The 19,213-nt window shown below is 49.1% G+C and overlaps 1 protein-coding gene across 3 annotated transcripts; it reads right to left on the bottom strand.

The window, feature by feature from the left end:
• On the bottom strand, window positions 1–16,667 carry CD22 (CD22 molecule). Of its 3 annotated transcripts, none has more exons than XM_066243925.1 (15): window positions 16,554–16,666; window positions 13,722–13,780; window positions 13,198–13,581; window positions 11,927–12,238; window positions 9,693–10,019; window positions 9,305–9,568; window positions 7,268–7,525; window positions 6,809–7,072; window positions 6,465–6,728; window positions 4,503–4,599; window positions 4,221–4,296; window positions 3,929–4,053; window positions 3,446–3,530; window positions 2,993–3,147; window positions 1–863 (listed from the first exon to the last, which is right to left on the bottom strand). In XM_066243925.1, exons 2-14 carry the CDS (start codon window positions 13,753–13,755, stop codon window positions 3,016–3,018), a joined length of 2,622 nt encoding a protein of 873 aa, XP_066100022.1. In that variant the 5' UTR covers window positions 13,756–13,780; window positions 16,554–16,666; the 3' UTR covers window positions 1–863; window positions 2,993–3,015. The 3 variants fall into 3 exon arrangements, with proteins under 3 accessions (XP_066100022.1, XP_066100023.1, XP_066100024.1); XM_066243926.1 differs by having other exon boundaries at window positions 13,198–13,575; XM_066243927.1 differs by lacking the exons at window positions 9,305–9,568; window positions 9,693–10,019 and having other exon boundaries at window positions 16,554–16,667.
• Window positions 16,668–19,213: the final 2,546 nt, after the last annotated feature.

The following is a 19,213-nucleotide window of genomic DNA, read 5'->3' as shown; positions in this document are numbered from 1 at the left end:
TTCCCTTTTAATAGATTCTCACAACAGCAGACAAGCAAACAGGCAGGGGGAAACTGCTTCTCATGGCAGCCAATGAACAGCAAAACAGCCCTTCACAGTGGCGGGCAAGCGATCCGTAAAATCTGCCCTGAAAAAGGCCCCACAGCCTTACGTAGGCTACACACATGTGGCTCTGCCATGTGCTCACACACTAATCATACAAAGTATAATACAAGCGAACAAGCCTAACACAGCTGTTTTCCCTACAGCCCACCCCTTTAGGGTTGCTCGCCTCACAATCTACACAGCAGTTATCTTCTGCAATGGTCCCTGTGCAAGGAGTGAGGTACTCACACAAACAGAAACAGTACAGACTACAGCAGCCGAATTCCAAAGGCGTAACCTATACCCAAAACGACAATTACAAAGGTGACTTTTACAATGTCTCCTTGAGCACTCTGCCCAGGGAGTTAACTGGAGGCCCCTACCACACAGTCGGTGGAAGGGCCTGTATAGGCCAGGGCCACGTCCATTAAAGAAACTGTCCTTGGTACGTCTCTGAAACTGGACGGAAGCAGCTTCCCAGCGCAGGAGGGCCTCCACGGGTGCGCGCCCCCCATCGGGGTCTCCTGTAGTACTGTCCACAGCGGCATGTCCATCCAGCAAGGGAGCAAGTGCCCCACTTTTGTTGCAGTTTCTGTTTCAAGAGTCCATTACACTGCTCAATGATCAGTCCATAATAGACAGCCCAGCTGTCTGTGCAAATCACCAAGATGAAGGTTCATTACAGGTAACCATCCATACAGTTCTTTAATAACAAACCTCAGCGCCTTTCCATAGAGCTTTGCTGCCACAAGACCCCTCAGAGGTCAAGGTCACAGGTCCTGGTGGGGTCAAACACATTCAGGCCTGTGTCACTTTGACAATTTTCTTAGCTGTTGCAAAAGCACTTTGTGTCTGCTAAGGCCAACATCTGCTGCATATTAGAAGGAGACCAATGGATTGCCAATTCCACATGGGATTTCTGCCCCCCTGCCCATCCCTATTAGACAGGTCCTTCAGCTTTCCCCCTATTTAAACTGAAACAGTGGGTTTGGGGGATCCTCCTCTCCCTAAGCTGTCTCCATCATATAATCTTGTAGCTGTGCAATATGAACACCAGCCATTTTCTTGGGAGCTGCCAGAGCTGCTCATTCCCCTGCTTTTTCAGTGGGTAGAACCTCTGCTCCAGCTCCAGCTGTTGCCAAAGCTCTAGAAGGATTTTACTTGACCTGCCATAATTCCTCCCTATCTGCCCCAACCACAATGAGATCCACCCGCATCTGCGTTCGTGTAAACTTTAAGGCCCATTTCTCTTGTTAGTCAGGTGGACAGCATGGGCAGCAGCCTGCACAGCCTTATGGCTCTGTGCTGCCTCTACCTTCCCTAAATCTGCCACCATCTGTGTAACAGTGTTAATGAGCTGCCCCACATAGGGGCTCAAGATAACTACTAGTGACCCAAAAAGGGCTGATGGGGTGCTACCGAGTATAAGGTCCCTCATCCCTGTCATAAATATTGCCTCATCTGGCCCACGGGACCTCAGGTGGAAAGCAGCATTATTTATACCTAGTTCCTAGAGGACCTGCTGCAGCTCAGCATACGACTGCTACTGACTCACTGCCCCCAGCAAGTCTCCAGCCTTCTGCCAGACCATACGAATGGCAGCCATCACCCATTCTAATAGGGTGTAGTTTCCTGGGTTTTCGTGGCAGTTCTGAAGACACTGCCTCAAGGAGGAGTGCCTGGGAATGGCAGCCAGTTTCTCCATCTCTGTCCCAGAGAGCATGATGTCACCCACCCCTTTGTCCCTCACCCACAGCAAGCAAGCTGCCAGAGACTTTCTGGGTTTCTGCCTAAATTTCGCCCCTAACGCCATCAACTCTGTCTGGGTATAGGGCCAGACGACAGAGTGCTCAACTACTTGTAGAGGGGTTTGCACCTGCCCCTGAGGCATTTCTGGCTGCTGGGTTTTTACCTTGTGGGTGGTCACCAGCTGGGCTCTGAGTCTGCTGATGGCAGTTTCAGCCTGAACCTCCTCCTCCTCGGAGGAGTCGGAAATGCCTGCCACCACTGACTCAGAGTCCCTCCACTGGCACAAATGCAGCTGCTTCTTCAGCCACCGCTTCAGCTCTTGTGGCTGCCGGCTCTCAGCCTAAAGCTGAAACTCGAGCTCTTGAACCTATAGTTGTTTCTCTAACAACTGCCGCTGCCAGTGTCTGGCTTCTAGGGCAAACTGAAGCTCTTGAACCCACAGTTCCTTTTCCATCAGTCGTTTCAGTTCAAGCCATCACTGGTACTCAGCCTGCAGCTCACACTGGAGTTCTCAGACTTGGGCAACCTCTCACACAGAGCTTTCAGTTTCTATTTACAGGGCTGTACGGAACACCCAGCTCACAGTCCCCAACAGGGCAGCCACAGGGAACTACGTGCTTGAGAATGGCTACCCCTCTATTCTACCCTTCAAGGGTGTTGGCAGCTCCTTACAAATCTGACCCAAATCTTGCCCACTATGCCTGAGGCAATGCTGGTGGCTGAGACTAGGTAGGGTCACATTAGATTCAGGCAGACAGTAGAGGAATTGTGGAGCTGGAAAGCCTTGGGCCACACCAATTTAATAGATTCTCACAATGGCAGATGAGCAAACAGGCAGGGGGAAACCGCTTCTCATGGCAGCAGGCGAATGAAGAGCAAAACGGCCCTTCACAGTGGTGGGCAGGTGATCCACAAAACCCACCCTGAGTGGAAGTACCTATAGCCTTATGTAGGCTACACACACACGGCTCTGCCACGTGCTCAAGCACTAGTCATGCAAAGTACAAACGAGCAAGCCTAACACAGCTGTTTTTTCTACAACTGGGGATGCAGTAATTGTGTGTGTGTGTGTGTGTAAGGGGAGGATGTGTAACTTCTCAGGTGAGCAGCAGTAGCTTCAGGGGTCATGACTACCCTGTCCCCCACAGCTGCTAAGTACCTCCATTCAGCCAGTTTGATCCATTAGTGCTTGAGGGTCACGTATTCCACTCCTTCGTGGCTCAGAGGCCGCTCCCTAAGCCCCAAATGAACCAACTCCGAGTAATGTATTCCCTCGTCTTCTGGAATATTTGGAGTCACGTTCTCATAGTCGCCCTGAGAAAGCCACATCATGGTCAGCTTGGCCTCATGGTCACCAGCCCTCACTGTCTTCTTTCTCTGCTCACTCTCTCCTTCACCCCACTGGGAGATCAGGAGCCCAGGCAGGAGTACCCTTGTCCAGAAACTGGCTGCTCGTTGGCATCTCATATTAAGAGCTGCCTGTCCAATGCCTGAGCCGCCTCCCCACTGCCCAACCTTTGACACCAGTGAGTCCACCCAAGTCTCCTCACAGGGGACCCAAAGCTGAGGCCAGGTCCTCCCCTCCCCTACCTTCCATAGCCCGCCCTCTTACCACTTGACGCTTCTGCACCACAGCATATGTGACCGTGTTGTCCCTGTTTAGGGAAGGTCTCTGTGCCTCCGGGGTTTGTGTATCTCTGAGAGGGAGAGCAGAGAAATGATCACAAATGAAGCATTTCTCATGAACTCTTCTCCTTTTTGTAACTCCTCTAGACCCAAGAACACCCCAGCCTCTCAGCCCTTTCTATATACGCCTAATGCTCACAGGAGAAGCTAATGGGTCAAATGAATGGGTGAATGTATGTACCACAGTCTTAACCTTGTGATAGAGACAGAATCTGGGCATATATACTCCTGACTTAAAGGAAGAGGTCTAATTCCTGAGCCCAAAGGGGGCGGGTTGTAGTGGAGCTGGGATGAGGAAATGGGCATATGGTGGTTCCTGGCACAGGCTTGGCACAAAGATGGCAGGTGGGACATGGGCTTTTCCTCCCACAGCCCTCCCAGGGTGCAGATGTCACCCTCCCACCAATACCCGGTCCTCGGCATGTCAGTGTCGCCCATAGGAAAGCGCAGAGTAGCATAGCTGATTGTATCTTCCATCACCGGGTTGTAACAGCCCAGGGAGTGGGGCCGTTCAGAGAAGGGGGCTCTTCTCATCTGTGAGAGAGACAAGATTCCATCCCTCACCCCTCCTTTCCCCACCACAGTCCCCTTCCACGGCCACTGACAATCCAGGCTTCTCCAGTTCTCTAATCCCCCCTGCTTCACTTTGTCTCTGCTTGACTTCAGGGCCTGCCTTGCAGTTCATCTTTCTTCCATCCTACCTTTTTATTTCTCACAAAGAAGCTCTGCTCACTGGAGTTTTCCTGAATCCCTTGCTGGCTCTGAATCCTCTTCCAGCTAAGAAATAAAAACCTGCTCAGTGAGGATCAAGGGGATGGGGACAGCACCCTGCAGAATGGGCGAGCTGGGGCCCACAGGACTGAATACCTGGAGTTACTTCCTGGAACAGGCTGAAGGAGAGAGGAGAAAAAGGAAGAGGAGAAGGGGGAGGAGAAGGAGAAAGAGGAGTGGTGAGGAGGGGGAAGGTGGTGTGAGGAGCTCACCTTGGCTGGAGCTTGACTCCCAAGAATACCAGGAGGAGGATGGCCAGGCAAAGCCCTACTCCCAGGGCCACTCGCCTGCTGATGGTCTCTAGACTATCTAATGGAGAAAGGAAGACCATTAATGGATGAGCCTCTCAATAAGATACCAGCCCACTGTGCCCTATGACATTCACCTGGAGGGCATCCTCAATTTCTCTCTGCAGAGCCATGTCCTTTTGCCTGCCTGCCCTCCACCAATGGGGACGCAAAGCAGACAAAGAGGGGGGAACCAGTCTTTGCCCTCTGGATAGAGATAGGAGACTAGAAGGATAGCTCTTTCTCACAAGAGATCTTGGCCCTGGTTGGTTGGCTCAGTGGTAGAGCATCGGCCTGGCGTGCAGGAGTCCCGGGTTCGATTCCTGGCCAGGGCACACAGGAGAAGCGCCCATCTGCTTCTCCACCCCTCCCCCTCTCCTTCCTCTCTGTCTCTCTCTTCCTCTCCCGCAGCCAAGGCTCCATTGGAGCAAAGTTGGCCCGGGTGCTGAGGATGGCTCTGTGGCCTCTGCCTCAGGCGCTAGACTGGCTCTGGTCACAACAAAGCGACGCCCTGGATGGGCAGAGTATCGCCCCCTGGTAGGCATGCCGGGTGAATCCTGGTCAGGCGCATGCGGGAGTCTGTCTGACTGCCTCCCCATTTCCAACTTCAGAAAAATACAAAAAAAAAAAAAAAGAGAGAGAGAGAGAGATCTTGTTTTATGACAGGCAGGGGCACACACAGAGCATGTAACCCTCGTAAATGTGTACAACTTCTTCAGAGGAAACTTTGGCCATATTACATGGAAAAAAGAAAGTTCGGGACAAAGTGTGAGCCCTACTATCATTTGTGTATCATGAGGAGTGTGTAAACATAGATGCATATTGTGTACGTACAGAATTCTCTGAGATAGGCCTAACCTGTGGTGGTGCAGTGGATCAAGCATCGACCTGGAATGCTGAGGTTGCTGGTTCAAAACCCTGGGCTTGCCTGGTCAAGGTACATATGAGAGTTGATGCTTCCTGCTCCTCCCCCCTTCTCTCTCTCTCTCTCTCTCTCTCTCTCTCTCTCTCTTCTCTAAAATGAATAAATAAATAAAAATAATTTTTAAAAAATTGTTTTGTCCTAGATAAAATGTCCATGTCATTATTAGGATCCTTTTGTAAAAAAAAAAAAAAATCTGAGATATAAACTGCTGTCAACAGTGAAGGCTTTGAAGGAGGGTAGAGTTCTCAGGGAGCAAGAAAGGAGAGGTGTCTATATTTCCGCCATTTATCCTTTCATGCTGTTTTAATTTTTAACTATTTTTATTTTTTTTAAAGAGACAGAGAGAGGGATAGATAGAGACAGACAGACAGGAACAGAGAGAGATGAGAAGCATCAATCATCAGTTTTTCATTGCGACACCTTAGTTGTTCATTGATTGCTTTCTCATATGTGCCTTGACCGTGGGCCTTCAGCAGAACGAGTGACCCCTTGCTAGAGCCAGTGACCTTGGGTCCAAGCTGGTGAGCTTTTGCTCAAACCAGTTGAGCCCACGCTCAAGCTGGCGACCTAGGGGTCTCAAACCTGGGCCCTTCCGCATCCCAGTCTGACGCTTTATCCACTGAGCCACCGCCTGGTCAGGCCATACTGTTTTAATAGTTTGCCATGTACTTGCATGGTCTTTGAAAAAGAAAAAACAGTTACATTTTCAAGATAAGAACAAGGGTGAGACAGAGAGAGGGACCCAATAGGAGCTCAGGATGTGTGGACAGTGGGAGCAGCCTGGCAGGAGCGGGGAAGACAGGTGAGCTGGGTGGAGCACGGCATGCCTTTGAGCACACAGGCTGGGCTGGCCTGGCAGGACAGGGAGGAGGGAAAGGAGGGGCAGGTGGTCCGTAATGCACAGCCTTTGGGGAAAGCCACAGAAGGGACCAAGGCCAGAGAAGAGGGGGAGAGCGCCTTACAGTAGACAGTGAGGGTGCTGGGGGGCGACCGGCCCATGCCCAGTCGGTTGGTCCCCTGGCACCAATAGGCGCCTGAGTGCTGGACCGTCACAGGACCCAATGTCAGTATTTGGTCATCATGGTGGAAGTTTTGGTTATTCCAGTCAAACCAGGTGTACTGGAGGATGGGAGGGTTGGCATCGCTCTCACACCTCAGGACTACCTTCTTCCCCTCCTGCACGCTGTCTTTCGGGCTTATGGACACCCGGAGCCTCCTGGGTGCATCTGTAAGGAAAAGAAGAATCAGGATCCAGGTAGCCAGTTACCTGCCCTTCTCTGCTCAACCTCCAGCTCCAGCCACTTACACAGCACTTGGAGCATCCGGGGCTCAGAGCTGCTCTGTCCTATGGAGTTATTGACCAAGCAATTGTAATTTCCAGCATCTTCTGGAGTGATGGAGTCAAAGCTCAGTTCTCTTCCTTCCTTCAGAAGAATTCCATTTTTCTTCCAGAAGAAGCGGACGTCTGTGGGGCGGCTACTTGAGAAGTTACATTGGAGGAGGACCGGGTGCCCAGAGTGAATCTCAGAACGGGGGCTACTCAGCAGGACCTTGACGTCTCTGGGGGCATCTGGAGAGCAAGGACCTCAGTCTGACCTTCTGGGTCGCATTCCCTCTTCCTGTCCCAGGACTTCCTTTCCTCCTTAGGGTTGAGGCCTGACTCTCACCCCCCAATTCTCTGTGAAGATTCTGGTCCGGATCCAGTCTTCTCACCCCATAATCCTACCTGGGCTACCTCCCTGATGCCCCCACCCGGGTCACTCACACTGGACATGCAGGTTGACATGAGGGGCCCACGAACACCATAGGTTACAGGCTGCACAGGTGACATTCCAGGCATTCCAGGCGACTTTTTGAATCATCCGCACCCCAGGTAATAGGTCCTTCCAGGAGCCTTGGAGATTCCATTCATAACGGGTAACGCTGGGGTGACTAGAAGTGTAGTTACAGGACAGGGTCACATTGTCTCCTTCTCGAATGGGTGTGGGGTTTTGAATCACTATGGTTACCTCCTTGGGAGAATCTAGGGGAAAAGGAGAAAAAGGGGTGAAGAAAAGTCAGCTGTTCTTTTGCATCTGTGTGAAGACAGAAACCCTGCCCTTCCCGTCTGGCTGGCCTCGGTTAGAGGCAGGATGGGAAAGACCTTCTTCTGGAAAATGCACCATACTGCGAGACACCAACTCAGAAGCCATGAATTTTTCTAGGATAAAATCAAGTCTTTGTAATGTTTAATTTGAAAATATATAACTGCCACAGCCTACCCTGTAGTGGCGTAGTGAATGAAGAGTAGACCTGGAATGCGGAAGTCGCTAGTTTGAGACCCCAGCCTTGCCTGGTCAAGGCCCATACAGGAAGCAACTATTACAAGTTGATGCTTCCTGCTCCTCATCCCCTTTCTCTCTCTAAAAATCAATAAATAGAATCTTTAAAAAATAAAAATAGAAATAAGCAACAAAAGTCCTGAAAATGCAGATATTTTTCTCTGAACTGGCATACTGAAAATAGGTGAATTATAGTTTTATAATTAAAATTAAAAAGAGCACAGCTCTGGCACAGAACACATGGCACTGTTTGTGGGTCTTTGCAAGGGTCTGGGGCACACATTTGACTGCAGCATGCGTGATAGTGATAATAATAATAGTAGGAGTAATAATAATAATAGTAATAATAATAATAATAATAATAAGGCTCTGGCTGATTTGCTCAATGGTAGAGAGTCAGCCTGGCATGTGGAAGTCCCAGGTTCAATTCCTGGTCAAGGAACACAGGAGAAGCATCCATCTGCTTCTCCACCTCTCCCCTTCTCGTTTCTCTCTCTCTCTCTCTCTTCCCCTCCTGCAGCCATGGCTTGGTTGGAGCAAGTTGGCCCCAGATGTTGAGGATGACTCCATGGCCTCCACCTCAGGCACTAAGAAGAGCTTGGTTGCTGAGCAACATAGTAATGTCCCAGATGGGCAAAGCATCACCCCCTAGCAGGCTTTCTGTGTGGATCCCAGTCCTGGTGCATAAGGGAGTCTGCCTCTGCCTCCCCTACTCTCACTGAATAAAATAATAATAATAATAATAATAATAACAATAAAAGGACAGCTCTGGAGCCAGATTGCCAGGTCCTACCACTTAGAGCTGTGTGACCATGAGCTGCAGGCCTCAGTTTACTCATCTGTCAAATGAGGTCCTATGAGTATCTAACCTCATGGAATTGTTGCCAGGACAAAATAAGATAATGCCCTTAGGGTAGTGCAGTGTGCAGTAAACACTCAATGAACATGGATGCTGCTACTGCTCTCATATATCGGGCTGTCTAGATGTCAGAATTTGGGCATTCCCATAAGCTTATTTGGCCCAGACAGTGATGTTCTAGGGTTCAACGATGAAAATTATGGATTCTCTTTGTCCTGGGCTTGACTCAGTGACAAGATTCATTGCATTAAACAGGGTCTGATGATGAACAAGTAATGACAAATTATGTCCCAGTTCTCAGAAACTTCAAGACCTCTTCTGGGACTCAGCCACTGCTCAGTGACACCAAGTTTCTGTGTCCCTCATGAGGCCCCGGCATCATGCAGTTCATTCATTCAACAAACATCCACTGAGCACCTACCACCAGCCAGGCCCTGTTCTGGTACTGAGAATACACTATGAACAAGAGCAGAATGCCCTCCCGAAGAGGCTTCCATGTCAGGAGACCCTGACTTCTGCTTGCTGTCCTTCCCAGGACTCAGGAATCCCCTGCACTCATCTGCCTTTTCCTCTGCCCCTGCTGTCTCTCTCTCTAGAAACCAGAGGCTCTGTGACTACTCACATTGGACATCCAACTCAGCTTCCTGGCCAGTTTTTCCACGACCAAGACTGTTTTCTGCCGAGCAGGAATAATTCCCAGCATGCCTGAGGAGGACTTTGGAGATCTGGAAGGTCTTGCTTGTCTCTCTTGGCACTTCAATCCTATTGTGATACCAGGTATAATTTGTTGGAGGAGGATTGGCTTGTGATATGCAAGTCAGCTCTACTGTACTTTCCTCCTTAGCTGATGAGGAGGAGATCTGAACCCTGGGAGGTTCTGGAGCATCTGGAAAAAGGGGCAGAGGCAAGTGGGGGAGGTGAGCAGAGGCCTCAGCTGCTGACCTCTCAAGGGTCTTGGTTCTACCCCGCTAACTCCCTGCCTGCCCTTCCCCGGCTCCCAGGAGTCTCACAGTGTACTTGGAGGGCCACTTCTAACACTCTTGAGCCTATTCGATTTTGGGCCTCACAGTGGTACTTTCCGCTCATCTGCTTGGTGACCGAGGACAGAGTTAATGTGAGGGTCTGCTCCCTCTTCAGGGTCTTCTCAATCAGGTAGTCTCCATCCTTGACCCAGACTATATGGTGGAACTCGGGGTTGCTGCTGATGATCTGGCACATCATGGTCACAGAATCCTCCTTCTTTACAATGGCTTCTCCAAGACTTGTCGTGGTCAAAGAATCCCCCTCTATTATAATGGTTTCTCCAGAGCTGACTTTGATCTTCAAGAGTGGGGAGTCTGGAGGAGCAAAGGGACAGTGTGGGAGGGGGGGACAGGAAATTCTCAGAGAGTATAAAGGATGAGGAGTTGCCAGGCTTTTCTTCTGAAAAAGCAGTGGCCTGCGTATAGCGTGTGGGGTGTGTAGCCACTCACTGCTGCCCTTGTCTGCAAGCATGGCTGGCAGCTGTCATACCTCTTAACTCCTCTCTCTGTCCACCCCCACCCCCCACCATCTCCAGGCCCCAAAGGTCAGTCTCCATCAGCAGCCAGCAGAATCCCTAATACTGTCAGTCAGACCTTGTTACTCCCTTGCTTGAAGCCATTTAGTGGAGTTCACGTTTAAAATACAGAATGCTGACTGTTGCCCACAAACTCAAGTGCTGTGGTCCCTTTCGACCTTCTTTTTCTATACTGGGCTTTTCAGACATGGTGCATGGACTCTGGGGCCCCTTGTTTGTCACAGACACACAAAGTTCCTACCTCAAGACTTTGTCTTCATGCTTCCTCTCCCTTGAATCTTCTCACAAATACCTGCCGGCCTCCATCCTTCCCTTTACTCAAGCCTCAGCTCAAGTTCACCGGCCTGACTGAAGTCTCCATCTCTCTCTCTGTCTCAGCCTTGCTTTTTGTCTTAATACACTTAGCACTACCTACTTTTATGTTCTCTATTTGTTCATCTTTTTATTGTATGTTTTTTCCACTGCCATGCTAGTTCTACATGGGCAAGAATTTTGCTCACCACTGTCTCCCCAGCATTCAAAATAAGGCCTGACACCTGGTAGGTTTGCAACAAATATCTATTGAATGAATGAATGAATGAGGCACAAATAATAATGTGAAAAAATTCCTCACCCCCCTCAAGAAAAACAGTGAAGCTAACCAGATGATTCCAAAATCATGTCATAATTTGAGGATAGATTAAAATATTTTAGTGCTGGCCCTGGCCTGTTTGCTCAGCGGTAGAGCATCAGCCTGATGTTTGAAAGTCCCTGGTTCGATTCCTTGCCAGAGCACACAGGAGAAGCGCCCATCTGCTTCTCTACCCTTCCCCCTCTCCTTTCTCTCTATCTCTCTCTTCCCCTCCCACAGCCAAGGCTCCATTGGAGCAAAGTTGGCCCGGGCACTGAGGATGGCTCTGTGGCCTCTGCCTCAGGCGCTAGAATGGCTCTGGCCGCAATGGAGCAACGCCCCAGATGGGCAGAGCACTGCCCCCTGGTGGGCATGCGAGGTGGATCCCGGTCAGGTGCATGTGGGAGTCTGTTTGACTGCCTCCCCACTTCTAACTTTGAGGAAAAAATATATATATTTTAGTATTGACTGGTTGGCTCAGAGCATCAACCCAGCATGTGGATGTCATGGCTTCAATTCTCAGTCAGGGCACACAGGAGAAGCAATCGTCTGCTTTTTCTCCCCTCCTCTTCCCCTTTTTCTTTCTCTTTCTCTCTCCTCCCCTCCCACAGCCATGGCCTGATTGATTTGAGCACAATGGCCCCAGACACTAAGGATGGCTCCCTTGAGCCTCTGTCTCAGGCACTGAAAATAGCTTTGTTGTGAGCATGGGCCCCAGATGGGCAGAGCATTGGCTTCAGATGGAGGTTGCCAGGTGGATTGCAGTCAGGGTGCAAGTAGGAGTTTGTCTCTCTATCTCCCTCCTCTCATTTGAAAAAAAAATATATTTTTTTATTCTATTAGACCAAAGTATTAATAGATGCTAAAATGAATCAGTTTCCTGACCTATCAAGGCTGACAACAGGGATAGTGGAGAAGGGAAGTCAGCCCAGTCTGGACCATTCCCAGATATGGGGACCCACAGACTGATTATGCTTCCTTCTGTGAAGGCCCCTGCCACCCTGGGTGCTCACTGTGGTGTTAGGAGAAAAGAACAAGTCCCTCATCCTTCTCACTGCAACACTGGAAAGACTCACACTTCACGTCTAGTTGCACCATTTGCTGAGAAAGTAGCATATTTGATGTGTCATCCCAGAGCTGGCAGGTCAGATTCTTGCCGTGGTGAGTCCACTGTGGCCGGAATGTGAGCTGGTTCTGGGTGGAGACAGCCGTGGTGGTCAGGGAAGTTGAGGAGACAGAGCGAAGTTCATGTGGCTGTGACTCCTCCAGGGACCACTGCCATTTCATCCGGTACGCAGAGCAGGAAATATTCAGCCAGCAGGTCAGAGTGACTTCCTGGAGCTCCTGGATATCTGGAGGGAGCTGAATGCGAGGTGGAGGAGGCGTCTCTGTAAAAGGGGGAGTGACCGTGCTGGTGGCCTGGGAGACTAAGCACCACTCTATACCAGCTTCTTACCCCTGGATGAGATGCCTGCTCCAAATACCCCCTCAGGAACCCCCTCCAGCCCCTCCTCATCTCTCCAGCCCTGCCTCCTTCTCCTTTGACTCCCTTTTGCTCAGCTGAGGCACCCCCTGAATGGTCTTGTGAGGGCTGACCCTCCTGAGGAGGTACATTTCATATATTGTACTTATTTTATTCTCACCCCCAAATGTTTGCTTTCTAAATATTTTCAAGGTCCTTCTCCCCACCACCCCCAAGCTAATTTCACCGGTTTAGTTGAACATGAGTTTCTTATCTTTGATGACTAGCTTGCGTTGTTTAGTGGCCTCACTGCTGGAGGCGCCCACACAGCATGCCTGTAGGGGGATCCTCTAGCAGCACAGGACTGTGGGCAGCCACTCCCGCCTCTCCTGGAGCCTGGCCACTCTCAGACTGCCAAACCACATCTCTCACCACAAACGTAAGGCTGCCTAGATCCACCCATGGAAGAGAGGCTATGAACCGGGCTGAGCACATGCCCTGGGGTGGAGGCCCACACCTCCGTTTGATCCACATGTGTCATTTAACCACAAAGGGCCAATTAGAATTAACCACCAACATTGACACATTGGCAAGATTTTACTCTAAAATCTAGTCTTTTATCCTCTCTTGAAAAAATCAGGTCACCTAGAACCCAGATTCCAGGTGGACAGCAGCTGAGTGGCAGGCGGGATGCTTGAGGAGGAACAAGTGCTGGTGCTCTAACTTGGCACAGCTCCACTGTCTTGTGCTGCCCCGAGTCACTCGCTCAGTGCCCCCCACCTGGCCCTGCAGGCAACCTGGTTAGTGGCCTTGGTCCTAGGAGTGTTTCCCACTGCCCTCCATACCCAAGCCCAAGGCAGAGGACTCCATTCCCCAGGGCCTTACTAGAGACGTTGAAGTCTATCTTCTCCATCCATTTCTTAGTCTTCGATGTCATCCTCAGCCCCAACTGACCACTGTCTTCAGCTTCAACTGGGTGGATGCGTAGGGTGCAGTTGAATTTGTTATCTCCCAGGAATTGTACCCTGGTCTGATAGTCAGGTGTCCTTGACCTTTTCATCTCATAAAGGGTTGGCCCAGTGAAGTCCTTGGTATTGCTGTCAAATTTGAAATCTTTGTAGTACACAACCAGGTTTTCCAGGACCTCTCCATATGCTGGGATTGAGTAGCGGCAGGGAATCCAGGCGCAGCTTCCCTCCCAGGCGTAGAGGGTGGTCGGGCGCTCAATCTTCCAATGTTGTGAGTCAGAGAGAGCCAAGTATCCTGGAACTCACCACAGTGATCAGAAAGCATTATTGAGGGGCATGGAGAACTTTCAAAGGAGTAAAGAATCCCCTCTGAAGAGAGAAGGGGAGATAGGAAGAGACCCAAAGACAGCAAAACACAAAGAGAGAGGCCACAGTCCTTACCAAGGAGCAGGAGCAAGGGGCCCAGGAGATGCATGGTGTTGTGTCTAAGCAGGAGGAGCCTGGGGTAAAAAGAATGTGTCTTTAAGCCATCTGGTCACTTACTTCTTCCAAATGGCTTTTCTCTTTTTCTTTTTTTTTTTTTTTGTACTTTTCTGAAGCTGGAAATGGGGAAGCAGTCAGACAGACTCCCGCATGCGCCCGACTGGGATCCACCCAGCATGCCCACCAGGGGGCGATGCTCTGCCCATCTTGGGGCCTCGCTCTGCCGCAATCAGAGCCATTCTAGCGCCTGAGGCAGAGGCCACAGAGCCATCTTCAACGCCCGGGCAAACTTTGCTCCAATGGAACCTTGGCTGTGGAAGGGGAAGAGAGAGACAGAGAGGAAGGACAGGGGGAGGGGTGGAGAAGCAGATGGGTACCTCTCCTGTGTGCCCTGGCCAGGAATCGAACCCGGGACTCCCGCCCGCCAGGCCGACGCTCTACCACTGAGCCAACTGGCCAGGGTCAAATGGCTTTTCTTGCTCATCCACTGAGCTCAGATCCCTTGTCCCTGATCCCGAGAAGCCCATGTCTGGTTGCACGAGGCCTCCTCTGGGCATGCCGTGCCTCTACCATCAGCTCAAGAACCCTGTTAGGCTAGACTCTCTTTCTTCTTAGCACTCCTTTCTTTCTTCCATCCATCCACCCATCTATCCACCCATCTATCCTTCCATGATTGTAGAAGCGTGCTGCCCAGTTCTCAGGCTTTTAGCAGCACCAGAGGACTGAGCGCTGCAAGCGCCAAGCCTGGGAAACTTGGAGCTCACCCTGGGGCAACTAATGAAGAGTTGTACATAGGGAGAGACAAGGACAAAACCTGATTTTAAAAACCAAGCAAAAAATAACTTTAAAACCAATAATTAGGTATATCAGGAGAACATTTAAAGGGGTCTGAAAGGATTCAGGAGAATGTGGTCCAAGGGTACATCTCAGATAGTCCCAGGGGCTGGGTAGGAAACATAACCAGGTGGGGACCAAGGTCATGGGTCATGCCTTTGTAAAGAGGATGATCATCTCAGTTCTAGCCAACTGCTACCAAGTGGGAATGTGGACTCAGCACTGCCTGATCTCCCACTGTTTTAAGAGAGGTAAGAAGCCAGATTGTCATGTGAAATGTTCTGCTTTAAAAAAAAAACCACAACTGTCGTGTTGGTCAAACAAAACCTGTCTGTGGACTAGAAGCAGTCCAGGGTGCTTCTGCCAGTGTGCAACTGCCTCTCTCTCTCCGCAGTGAGCTGGCCCGCTACCTTACTATACTTTTACAAAGTTACATTTGCATAGAGTTAAATTTAAGTCCCAATTTGCATGGCAGTGTCCTCAGTGCTGGTCTCCGGGGAGCCAGGCAGGATGTGTCCCACAGAGTGTGTCTCCGTTCTCAGCACAGATCTGTGCCCCTCCTACCCACCCAGCCAACATTTCCCACACATCAGTGTCCCCCACCCACCCAGCCACCCACTGGTTGTGTGGTTTCTGCAAAGGCTACTGCATATCTGGTACCTGGTGTGAGGAAAGCTAAGCTCCTTGCTGAAATCAGGAAGGGGCTTGTCTCCAGGCTTGGTGGCTTTGCTGGCCTGACCCAGGCAGGGAGTAGGGTCAGGGGTCTGAACTGGGGCAGACTCTCCAGGCAGAGCTGATAGCAGCTCTGCAGGTGCTAATAGTGTTACACACAAAAAAAGTCTTCAAGGTCAGATCCATTTGAGAGAAACTGGGTTTTAAAAAGTTAAATGACCCTTTACTGCAGGTCTTTTCAAATCCTTTAAGCAACAGTGTGTGTGTCATATATCTCCCATCATGAGGGTTAGAGTATACTTCTTTAGCCATGGGAACTATTTTAAGTTTTCCATGAAAAACAGGGATAGTATTTCAGGAGATGGGCTTTATATCCCCTTTAAGTGTCCACAGGGGCTGTGACCAGGGCCAGATTCCATGCCTCGCAGCAAAGACTAGCCTCCAGTAACTGGACAATTGTGCTCCATCTGCCAGCAGCCAACAGCCACACCTTTACTGGGAACTGGCTTAAGAATCTCGGATGACCTGACCAGGTGGTGGCGCAGTGGATAGAGCATCAGACCGAGACATAGAGGACCCAGGTTCGAGACCCCGAGGTCGCCAGCTTGAGCGTGGGCTCATCTGGTTTGAACAAGGCTCACCAGTTTGAGCCCAAGGTTGCTGGCTGGAACAAAGGGTCACTCGGACTGCTGTAGCCCCTCCCCCTCCTGATCAAGGCACATATGAGAAAGCAATCAATGAGAAACTAAGGTGCCACAACGAAGAATTTATTCTTCCCATCTCTCTCCCTTTGGTCTGTCTGTCCCTATCTGTCCTCTCTCCGTCTCTGTCACACACACACACACACACAAAGGAATCTCAGGATGAGCGGGAGAAAGGCTGTGTGCTTACCCAAAGGAGCACAGGGCATGGCTCTGGGCCCAGAATTGAAAGGCTGTTGAGGCATGGTAGAACATGGATGCTAGGGACAGTAGGCATAGGCACAAAGACTCAGAAGAAGGCCACACCGTTCAGGCTTGTTTTGGGCCTACACAGCCTCTGAACAAGCCTCCCTCAGTTCATTCTTCCCTCTTGGGCAGCCACTGACCCATCCTATTCTCAGAAGACTCACCAAGCCCAGCAGAGGACATACTCAAAGACAGGGCTCTACAACCTGCTATAACACAGCAAGAGAGAGGGAGGAAGTCTCCACTGTATTCCAGCCCCAAGAATTGTGCCTGGAACACAGTAGCAGTTTTATTCTTGCTTGTTGAATGCAAAAGAAAACAAAAAAATAGTTTTTACCTTTTTCCCAGTGTCTTCCTTCTTCAGAGATGCTGGCAGCATTTGAGAGTGAAAGGGGAAGCACAGTGAAGTCTCCAGTAACTACTTTTCACCCTCTTTGGCCACACCTCCTGACTCTCTGTGACCGAGGGCCACTAAGAGGTATGATGAGCTGGGGAGTGGGGAAAAGAGGTAATGAGACGGATGGGCTTGGAGTCAATCAGAAGGAACGCTTGACTATCTATAATCAGTTTTTTGTTTCAGTGAATGGAATTTCAACATCAGATGAGCTTCAGAGTGGGCTCTATCACAAGTTACCCTTTATCCAGCTCTTTGGAAATGCTAATGACTCAACCCAAGCAGATTATAGCCGCCATCCTGCTGAAAAAAGCACAGCTCGACTTGCAAGTATTTGTGGTTTAGTTTCACCATCCAATTACTTTCATTCCTGCTACTTTCCTCCATAGGGTTGAAAGGTAGGGAATCTGACCACTGACATTGATGTTTCAGCAACCCCCAGGGGTTGAGAAGGACCACACAGACATTATATAACTTATGTGAGGAGAAAGATAACTTATGTGAAGTGTTATTGAGCGGGAAAGTCTTGAACTAAAACCTCACCACTTTTCTCAGGCGTCTAGTCTGTGAGTGTTTGAGACCAGAACTAGACAACTGGCAAAACCATGCAAGTCCTAACAGATGATGAGGGGAGCTTCTGAGAAGTCTCTGGCATCACTACACTCTACCGACTGCTTGGCATTGAGAAGGAACTAGAAAGAGTGAAGAACAAGTTCTTTAAAAAGCAGTGATGTTCTTGGAAGTTCTAAGTACTTTTACTGTAGCATCCTTGCCACAAGAATTTTTGCCACAAATGTTTTAGCCACATAATTGATTGGCCATAAGGCAATTTGGCCATCGAAAAGATAAAATCACAAAAAATAAAAGAGGAAGATTAAAAATAAAATCAAACATAACAAAATTAAAAAGACATTATTGAGAAATACAATCTATTTGAATACATTTACACTGTGTGTAGATCCTTAGCAATACTGTGTAAATAACTGGCTTTATTTTGTACCTAAGCACTTGACTTTGTTTCATGGAAAATATGGATTCAACTCTGTACCTTCAAGGAGGGTTCTTGACCTTTATTTTTCCTCTTAATATAGTGTGTTTCAAAAAAGGAAACCAACTCTTAGGGCAAATCATCACTTGGAAGAAATGTTAACTATTTTAAGACCAGCACTGTGTCTACTCATCACTACATAGACCAATGCAAAGGCTGCCTAAGATTTATTTATAATACAAAAATGTGAGTAACTGAAAAAACTTTGTCAATAGAGAAATGAAACCAAACAAACAAATACACCAAACTGTTAACCAGTTATTTTCTTTTTTTAGTCAATGAAGAAATGAAACCAAACACAAATAATAATAATAAAAAAACTGTCAACAAGTTATTTCATCTTTTTATGACAAAATTGCCTTATGGCCAATTATTTATGTGGCAATAATGTTTGCAACAAAAATTATACTGGCAAAGACTACCAGACACAGCCTGACCTGTGGTGCCGCAGTGGATGAAGCGTCAACCTGGAATGCTGGGATTGCCGGTTCGAACCCTTGCCCGATCAAGGCACATATGGGAAGCAACTACTATGAGTTGATGCTTCCTGCTCTTCCCTACCCCCTTTCTCTCTCTCTCTCTCTCTCTCTCCTCTCTCTAAAAAAATAAATAAATAAAATCTAAAACCAAAAATACCAGACACAGTTCTGGAAAGATAGAGATGTACTTTCCTCTATTTCTTCTTCTAAGTATAACTAAAAACCCTAGACATTATAAAACAAACATAAGAAGACTCTGAAAAGTGGAAAGAAGACACACTGGTTAGGGACCTCAGGACCTGATGATATGACAGTGAATTCCACAGGTTTTCTCTTTGTTTCCATATATTCCAGACTACATTCTGGAGAAACCAGCAACTGGGAATACCAATGGGCATATACAAAAAAAATGTTCCAGCAAATTCCCCTTTTACTAGTCAAAGAACCAGGAAAAGGGAGTCTAAATAGACAAAAATCTTTCAGGCAATACTGCTCTGCTCCGGAAGAACCTGAAGCTTCATTCGTACCCCTGACAGAAGAGGCTGAGTGGGGAGCCTAGACTTCTGGAACAAAGATCGTCAGGCCACTCCCTTACACCTCATCTAAGTGGTGCCAGAGGAGGCTGAGTGTAGAGCTGGACCCTCCATCCTCACTGGGCTCATTCTCCCCACAGTGGAGACCACATGGAGAGCACAAACATTCACCCCACCTCATTGTGATGAAACATTCCTCCCTTCCTCACTGGGGTTGTGTAAGAGGAGATCTAGTGGACAGTCAGAACTTCCACCATCATTCAATGGTAACAAGCCTACCTCCTGCAGTGGAATCTGTGTGGAGGCCACGTGGACAGACATAACAAAGTATCCCTCCCCCTTCCCAACTAGGGTAGAAATGGTGGGTGCCTAATGGGGAACCTGAACTCCCACTCCTTCCCAACAATAGCAAGGAACTTTTACCCCCAGGTGTCAAGGGAGGCTGAATGGAGAATATGGACATCTATCCCCACTTAGCAGTAGTGGGGCAGTGTTCTTCATTTCATTTGAGCAGTGTTGGGTAGGCCTGCTATAACACAGATA

The sequence above is a fragment of the Saccopteryx bilineata genome, chromosome 9, assembly GCF_036850765.1.
Source record: "Saccopteryx bilineata isolate mSacBil1 chromosome 9, mSacBil1_pri_phased_curated, whole genome shotgun sequence".
Taxonomy (NCBI): domain Eukaryota; kingdom Metazoa; phylum Chordata; class Mammalia; order Chiroptera; family Emballonuridae; genus Saccopteryx; species Saccopteryx bilineata.
Note: the sequence above shows the minus strand (reverse complement) of the source record. Positions and strands in the feature narration are given on the sequence as shown.